Source organism: Neolamprologus brichardi, chromosome 22, assembly GCF_056152115.1.
Source record: "Neolamprologus brichardi isolate AB-2024 chromosome 22, ASM5615211v1, whole genome shotgun sequence".
Lineage (NCBI taxonomy): Eukaryota > Metazoa > Chordata > Actinopteri > Cichliformes > Cichlidae > Neolamprologus > Neolamprologus brichardi.
In genome coordinates, this window is record NC_142124.1 from 27,434,305 (window position 1) to 27,443,343 (window position 9,039).

The 9,039-nt window shown below is 39.2% G+C and overlaps 1 protein-coding gene across 1 annotated transcript; it reads right to left on the reverse strand.

Annotated features, from left to right (window-relative positions):
• Positions 1-5,950: 5,950 nt before the first annotated feature.
• Positions 5,951-8,216, reverse strand: LOC148096794 (uncharacterized). Its single transcript, XM_087835077.1, has one exon. It carries the CDS (start codon positions 8,108-8,110, stop codon positions 6,026-6,028), a length of 2,085 nt encoding a protein of 694 aa, XP_087691203.1. The 5' UTR covers positions 8,111-8,216; the 3' UTR covers positions 5,951-6,025.
• Positions 8,217-9,039: the final 823 nt, after the last annotated feature.

Genomic DNA, 9,039 nt, shown 5'->3' on the forward strand with positions numbered 1-9,039 from the left:
GAAGAAGTTTCTCCAAACCTCTGGACCCAGGAAACCCAGCTTGGTCCTGATGGTCTCCCTCACTAGTTTCTCTCCAGGGTGAATGTAGCTGTTGATATAATATGGACTCTATTATTAAATGAAAAGAACAAATTAGACTACACTACTGAAACGTTCTGCTGATATTTTTAAAGTCTCCATGTTACCAGGCTGTAGAGATTTAAACAGTTTTAGATCCATTACACTCAGTCTTATGTTAAAATCTCAAAGGACAGCATTATATTTTTGATATTAACAGTAACTCTGGGCCTCTGTAGAGTGTGCAGCTCATCTCATCGCTGTCTAAAAATGGATAAAAAAAACATAAGAGTTGAACACTATTAGAGTAGCAGGTGTGTAGCATCGCTAACTAGCTAGCAAGAAGCCTCCAACACAGTGCGTATGCTAGCGGCTAATCTAGCGAACGAATTAACAACAGAGTGATTTTAGAACTATAAGATGATAAGCTGTGTGTCTTTTTTTATAACAGTGACAAGGTTGTATTTACCTTAATTAAACGAGTCGTCAGTCGCGGTAAACCAGCAAAAAAAACTCGAGCAGCCGGGCTACGTAAAAAGTGTAGGGGGGCGTGTTTGCGGTCACGTCCAGCGGGTGTGTGGGCGGGAGCGTTACACAGTCGCTCCACCTCAAGTCACTACTGCGCAGACTCTGGCTCCAAATTTGCAAGATGGCAGCCTCCACAAGCGGGGTATTTTGGCTTCATTTTTGCACAACGGTAGGAGGCGGGGTCGCGTCGTCCATGTTTTCTACAGTCAATGGTAGCCACTAGGTAACAAAAGCTCAACACTGCGCCCGAGCATCCTGGAGCACTTCTGTTGACTTTTTACGTGTTTTGAGTTTTTATTTGCTTCTGAGTTTTTACGTGCTTCGGAGTTTGTACGTGTTTTTACATGTTTTTACATGTTTTGGAGTTTTTACGTGTTTTGGAGTTTGTACGTGATTTGAAGTTTGTATGTGCTTTGTCTCTAGGGGCCACCATAAATATACTTTTATTTATTCACTCCACATAAAATGTAATAAATAAATCATATAATACAAAAATCAACTATTCACATTTCAACTTTCAACTATTTAAATTTTCAGCTTTTTCCTTCTACAAATTTAAAGTGAAACAACACAAAACACTGCAAACCACAACACAATTAAATATAAATTAAAATATGAAAACAAAAAGAACATGCATATTCTCTGTCATATGGGCCCGCATGAATAAACTTTCTGAATCCTTTATCATCTGCAACTGAAAATAGTTGTGGATGATTACTATACCTTTCTAATGTGAAGTTGCTGTCCCTGGCTTTCTTTCTCTCCCTCTGGCTCTGTTCCTGTGCTTCTGAGTGTAACTACCGCCCCTCCCCCCTCTGCCCAGCGTAAAGCACAAGGCTCGCGTGCTGAATGAAGCAGAAAAAAAGTGCGAGAGAGAGGCTGAGAGAAAAAAAAAAACCCACGTGACGGCTCGCGATAAGGAGCCGGCTCGCGTCGTTCACTTCAAAGACCCGGCTCTAAGAGCCATTTCATTCGCGAACGACCCATCACTATTAGTTTCAACAGCGGCAAACCTGCGCTGCCAGGAGGAGAGGAGGATGGCAGCTCAAAGGAAGAACCTGGATATAAGAAATTGTTTTTCAAATAAACCTTTAAGTCACTTAAAGTCAAGTTCACTCATATAATGTGTCCGTCACAATAACGTTACAGGCTATGCTAGGCCATACATGCCAACACTCACAATTTTTCCGGGGAATCCCGAATTTCAGTGCCCCTCCCGAAAATCTCACGGGGCGACCATTCTCCCCCCAATTTCTCCCGATTTTCCACCCGGACAACAAAACTGAAAACCATATCCCAGACTGGCCCAGTCAATTCCAGTTTCCAACAATGGCTACTATTACTGCAGCTACTTAGTTTTAATATTACTCTTATTACTCTTTCTGGGTCGCAAAATAAACTTTTAACACATTTTCAGGCGAGAATGTAGCTGTGTAAACGTCAAATAACTTAAACATGTTATTGTTTGGCCTTTTTCAGTGCTTTAGTTGTGTTTTATTTGTTGGTGAGTAAATCGTTTTGGCTGAGATTAAAGTTATTAGATTAAATTAGATTAAAAAAAACTTTATTAATCCCTCGGGAGGATTCCTCCGGGGTTCTCACACAGCTGAATAAACTGCTGTGTGAAAACAGCAGTTTATTCGACCATCTATGCCAGCGTCCGGTTATATTTTAGACAGCAAGGAGCAGACGGCAGGTGATGTAATTCTGAAGGCTAGACCGTCCAATTTCACAGTCGCTCATTTCCGGTCTACCGGGCTTTCGGAGGACCCGGCCCACTCAGACCACAAAGGCCGGGTCCTCAGGTGGACGCAGCCTCTGAATTTGGACACCCCCAGTCTGTTTCCGGTCGGACAATAATAACGGTGACATTTAACTTATTTTATCCGATAAATAAACACTGTAAGATTCAAGTTTTTTGTATATATATGTACATGTATATCCCCCCAGCCCCTTTGAATGTCTCCCTAATTCTGAGGTCTCAAGGTTGGCAAGTAGGTGCTAGGCTTGGTCCACATCAGTCTAAAATTGTATGTAACCATGAATAACGTGATGCCATGTCCACCAGGAGAGACTGGACAGTATAGATGTAAAACAAATATGCCAGCAGTTCATTTCAGCTAACGAGAGGAGCAGGCATGTGTTTGTTGTGTGGGGCATGTAGTCCATGTCTGTTGCTGTAACAGTAGTTCATGTTTAGAATAAAACATCCCATCCCCCTATCTGATAGAGGGCAGTAGTGCCTAAAATGTTGAATAATGTTGCTGAGAGATCTGTTACTTTTGGGTAATCTTAGATGAGTAGTTTTATGGACAAAACCCACCAGATCATTCAGTGTTGCCTTAGTGCTAATGTGTCAGAGATGTTGGTGTACTATAACTGAAGTAATGTTGTTAAGTCCTTAAAGTCATATTCTTTTATTGTCATGACTGTATTTGAAGCTATTTTTACTTTTGTATGATACCTGATTTATATGGAATATGGCTGAAGTAAACTAAAGCCTGAAATACTTAGTCAGTCATTTGTTTAATAGTAATTTAACATTTCACATATAAAACTATGAATTGGAATTTTAAACGGTTTAAAAGCATGTAGAATAGCATATGTAGGCAAGTATATTTCTCCCTTTTTTTTATCAAGAAGCAAAAACAAAAAGGAAAAAATAAGAAACGGGGCAGGGGTCGATGGCTGAATCATCCGTCCCCTCCAATGCCACAACCAAATCTACACCCTTGGATGCATTTGAGCTTTTTCCTGCCGAAAGTCGCTTTGCAGCTCACACGTGCTTTTATTTCCATCATCATTTTCCTGTCTGAAAAATATTTGCAGACCAGTACTTTACTGAAAAGACATCTGGTTATAAGCTCATGTTTTACCAACGAATGTTTTATATGACTGACCTAAAACTTACACTTTTGCTCTGATAAACAGTTCGGCTACATTCTCACATCATATCGTTTATTTGCTGGGTGTCACAACTAAGTTCCCCTTCAAAGGACGTTTTGGTGACAGCAGCTAACAGTGTCAAAAACAGCAGCACTTACTGAGGGAAATCCTGAAGAACTCAGCTCAGTATGATTGTCATCAGACAGAAGTAAGCTTCTTTAACAAAGTAACAGAAACACACCGGCCATCTGCAGTCATTATGGGGTACAGAGGGTCAAGTCTGACATCACCATCTTCAAATTGCTCAAATATGAGCGATCCCTCTCATGTACTCATTTTTAATCTTGTTCATTCTGCTTACTTTATATGAATATGGTAGCATTTTCAATTCCTCCACTTCCGCCTCGACTTCCTGTCTTTCTGCTAGTGGCACCATGTCCAAACCATGCATGACAGCAGGTCTGACTATCATTTTTTAAGTCTTCCCTTTTATGTCTTGCTGCTCATTCATCATGTTTACACCTGTCACAAGTCACCACTAATACTTGTCTTCATCCTGTCTGCATCCTCTTTTTTACGTCTCTTCTGGACTGTCCATTGCTTAGGATGGTTGACCCCAGATATTTAAACGCATCTACCTTTGCTACCTTTGTTCTTTGCAACTTTACTGTTACACCTGCTCTCTCTAATTCACACTCATGTATTCTGACCTTCGTTCCTCTTGTCTCCAGTGTATACCATCACGTCTCCAGGCTCTTTTACACCTGCTCCTTATTCTTCTACAGATCACAATGTCATCTGCAAATATCAGGTATACCATGGCCTTGTGCCACTCGAACCAAAATGAGTACATTTAATCCAAAGCAAATAACCCCAGGCAAACAGATAAGTGTGGGTGAGGAGCTGGCTAAGATGGGACAATGACTTTTAGCCATTTTCCCCTGTGAAGGAAAAAAGATTTCAAACTTGCATGTACATCTTCTCACCAATAGTATTAGATACAAATAAGGCTTTCGTGAAAACACTGAATAAAAATGATACATATTTGCTAAATTAGAATAAAATAGAAGGCACAGAGTGATAAACCGTAAGAGTCTCTTCTAAGGGAACAAAGAGCAAAAACAGCCAAACAGCAGATACATTAAAGTATTTAAAGTTAATTTAAAGGAAATAAAGAAATGCAACTAAAGTGGGGTACAAAAAACTTAAAACCACAAATACAGATAAGAACACACTGTCTCATTAAAGTAGCACATTCTCCAAACCTTTGTTAAAATCAAATAATCAAACAGTACAAAGTTTTAAACTGTTTCACAATTTCTTTTTATTTTATGATGAAATTATGTTAAAGGTCATGCTAAGAAAAGTTTCCAACCCAGTTCAAGAAAATGGAGAAAACCTCCATTAATCTTATAATCAACCATACAAAGAAGATGGAAAAACAATAGAGAATGCACTGATTCATGCTCAGTCATCCAGGTAAGTAAATCCCAAATGGTTGAATCTGTTCATCTGGACGTAGCGTTTTCAGTGGGAGAAACGTTCTCCTTCAGTCACTTGGATGAGTGTGGAAACATTTCTCCCACTGAACACGCTGCGTCCAGATCAACAGATTCCACCTTTTGGAATCTAGAATGCAAATGATGGTTGATAAATAGCTATGTATGCAATGTGACCACTGGCTAAGTTAGGCCAATTCATAGCCAGTGGCCTCAAGGAACTTTATATTGCATGGTAAAGACCCTGCAATATAAAAGAAAAACCCCCAACAATCTAACGATCCCCTCTGAGCAAGCACTTGGCGACAGCGGGAAGGAAAAACTCCCTTTTAACAGGAAGAAACCTACGGAAGAACCAGGCTCAGGAAGGGGCAGCCATCTTCCACAACTGGTTGGGGCATCGATGGTACAAAACATGGACATAGCTTGTTTGTTGGAAACATGAAGCCAATACAGAAGAACCTTAAGTGTACATTCAGTCTGAAGTCTACCAGATGGCAACAGCTAGCCTGATGCAAACCTATAGACATCTATAGGAAAACAACTTTCTTTCTTGATCCACTCCCCCTCATCACAGCTGGTTTTTGCCATCAAGATGGCAACAGTGATAATGCTCCTCTTGACCAATGGATGATGTTACTGTAGCTATATCAATATTTTATACAGTCTATATTCTATACCAGGGCTGTCCAACTCCAGTCCTCGAGAGCTACTGTCCTGCGGCTTTTAGATGCATCCCTACTCCAACAGCTGAATCAAATGGTTGGATTGCCTCTTCAGCATGCCATCAAATCTGGCAAAGGCCTGATAACAAGCCATTCATTTTATTCAGGTGTGTTGGAACAAGGATGCATCTAAAAGCAGCAGGATAATAGCTCTTGAGGACTGGAGTTGGACACCCCTGTTCTATACTGTCTATGGGGCTTGAGGGGAAAGAGTTGTAGTGTTGTATATACATGGGATGTTGAACGATGGGAGTGGGGAAGAAATGCACAGTTCCCCTTACTTACTGCAAACTACCTTTCAGAAATGGGGATAGATGTAGTCAGGATATGCTAAATGCAAGGCAGCACGTAGAAGCCATGTTGTCCATCTCCGCTGATCCTTTTCCTCCACGTCCCTGGGTTGAAATGTCTGCTCTTGAGGAGTTTCCATGTGAGATGAACTTTCTGTAGGGATGTCCTTGTTTTTCTCCTCCAGGTCTGTAGTTTTGCTTGTTTTGATCCTCTCTTCCTTTTCAGTTGACTCATTGGATTCAGGTGTGAGCTCAAAACTACTTTGATGGGGTTCACCTCTTGCCTTTCTTCTTGCAGAGCCTGTTCATTTTGTCTCACTTTCTTCTGAGAATCAGCCAACTTTTTGGTAAGCTCCTGGACTTCCTGTTCCTTTATTCTGTTACTCTCTTCTTCAAAGGATTTGAGTCCTCGCAAAACAGATTTGAGCTCCTTGACTTCCTCCTGAACAGCAATGTTTTTTGCTTCAATGTCTTGTTTCAGGTCTTGGTTTTGATTGTTCAGAGACTCATTTTCCTGCTTTAATTCCTCACACAGTTCTATAATATCTTCGAAATCTTCCAGGGTTGCGTTTGCCTCATGGATGTCAGTTTGGAGAGCCTGGATTTGTTTTCTCATTTTATCTTTTTCCTTTTGAAAATTCTGTTTCAGCTCACACATGCTCTGTATTGTAGCATCATTTTCTAATTTGAATGCCTGGTTGTCTGTTTGGAGATCTTCAACTTTGAGCAGCAATGCTATCTTCTCCATTTCATACTCTTCATGCTTACGGTGTATTTGTTCTTGCAGAATCTCTTCATTTTGTCTCATTTCCTTCTGACAATCAGCCAACTTTTGGGTAAGCTCCTGGACTTCCTGTTTGAGAGCGTTGTTTTGTTGCTTTATTCTGTTACTGTCATCGTCAATGGATTTGAGTCCTCGCAAAACAGATTTGAGCTCCTTGACTTCCTCCTGAACAGCAATGTTTTTTGCTTCAATGTCTTGTTTCAGGTCTTGGTTTTGATTGTTCAGAGACTCATTTTCCTGCTTTAATTCCTCACACAGTTCTATAATATCTTCAAAATCTTCCAGGGTTGCGTTTGCCTCATGGATGTCAGTTTGGAGAGCCTGGATTTGGTTTCTCATTTTATCTTTTTCCTTTTCAAAATTCTGTTTCATCTCACACATGCTCTGTATTGTAGCATCATTTTCTAATCTGAATGCCTGGTTGTCTGTTTGGAGATCTTCAACTTTTTTCTGCAATGCTATCTTCTCCATTTCATACTCTTCATGCTTACGGTGCATTTTTTCTTGCAGAATCTCTTCATTTTGTCTTATTTCCTTCTGACAATCAGCCAACTTTTTGGTAGGCTCCTGGACTTCCTGTTTGAGAGCATTGTTTTGTTGCTTTATTCTGTTACTGTCATTGTCAATGGATTTGAGTCCTCGCAAAACAGATTTGAGCTCCTTGACTTCCTCCTGAACAGCAATGTTTTTTGCTTCAATGTCTTGTTTCAGGTCTTGGTTTTGATTGTTCAGAGACTCATTTTCCTGCTTTAATTCCTCACACAGTTCTATAATATCTTCGAAATCTTCCAGGGTTGCGTTTGCCTCATGGATGTCAGTTTGGAGAGCCTGGATTTGTTTTCTCATTTTATCTTTTTCCTTTTGAAAATTCTGTTTCAGCTCACACATGCTCTGTATTATAGCATCATTTTCTAATCTGAATGCCTGGTTGTCTGTTTGGAGATCTTCAACTTTTTCCTGCAATGCCAGCTTCTCCATTTCATACTCTTTGTGTTTACAAGGCATTTTTAAGTTGTTTTTAAGTTGCTCCAGAGCACTTTTCCATTCTTGATCATTTTGTTCATAAGCACTCTCCTTTGCTTGAACTTGTTGTCTCAAAGCTTGATTTTCACAGTGCAAATAGGCAACGCAATAGTTCAGGTCTGAATTCTCCAAGCAAAGCTTCTCATTTTGTAGTTGTAGTTCCCTTTTTTTCTTGTTTTTAGAAAAACCATATTCTTTGAGAAGCAGTTCCATGTTTTTTCGGAGGTTTTCATTTTCACCTTTGAATTCCCTCACTTGCTGGCGAAGTTGTATATTCTTTTTAATCACATCACTGGGAATGGAGGGGGACTCAGCCATTTTTGTAATTTAACTAAAGTTAAAATCTACTACTACTTACAACAGTACTAACTGTGTTCCTTGTTCACTACAAAACGTGCCTCAAATTACAGTCAAGTGTATAAACTGTTTGCCGTTTCAGTGAGGTTATAACTGAATGGACGTAGGGTTTGGGTTACTATATGGATTTCAGAGCAAAGGAAGCCTGTTTAAGATCAAAGGAATTCTAATAGAATGTGATGAGTAATGCTGATGTCATAAGAAACATGTGATGTCACAATGAACATGTCAGATGAAATGATGGAAAAAATAACAATAGCATTATCTGGTAAATTGATTAATAAATTCCATGATCTTTGAACCTGTAATGGACTTTATTAAAAAAATTAACAAGTGAATAAAATGTTTTTAGATAAATGTGTATTTTAATGAAAATTTGCTGAGCTCTTTTGTGCAGGATTGTGATGTGTGCATTGTGCCACATTTAAATCTGGCACAATGTAGACTTTACTTTAAAAATAAAGTAAAACAATTTATGATAAAGTTTAAAAAGTTCTGTATTGGCCTTTCACTGCTCTAATCTCTGAAAGACAGAAATTTGTATCAGCAGTGTCATCCTCTGAATGCTTCATCACACTGTGAGTTATGTTTTTATCCTTCAAGACTCAGCTGATGGAGAACAGGGTTTTTTTATGTATTTATTTGACTTAAATTCACCAAGTCATCATCATTACCTCAACTTGATTTCATAGATGATCCAGTTTTTGTTTTTTTGTTATTAAATGTCCCCCTCTGTCCCTACACGTAAAACCTTGTTAAAAATCAAGATTGCTCTAAACGATCCAAGGACATATAAATGCCATCTGTGTTTGTAGCAATTTGTTAAATAAGCATATTAAATAATATTAAATTAATGCACAGTTGAAAAGATTCAGGTCTTTTCTACCTTT

Bases quoted from the DNA above. Each gene is read 5' to 3' on its own strand.
- LOC148096794 (XM_087835077.1), bottom strand. From the start codon at position 8,110: ATGGCTGAGTCCCCCTCCATTCCCAGTGATGTGATTAAAAAGAATATA.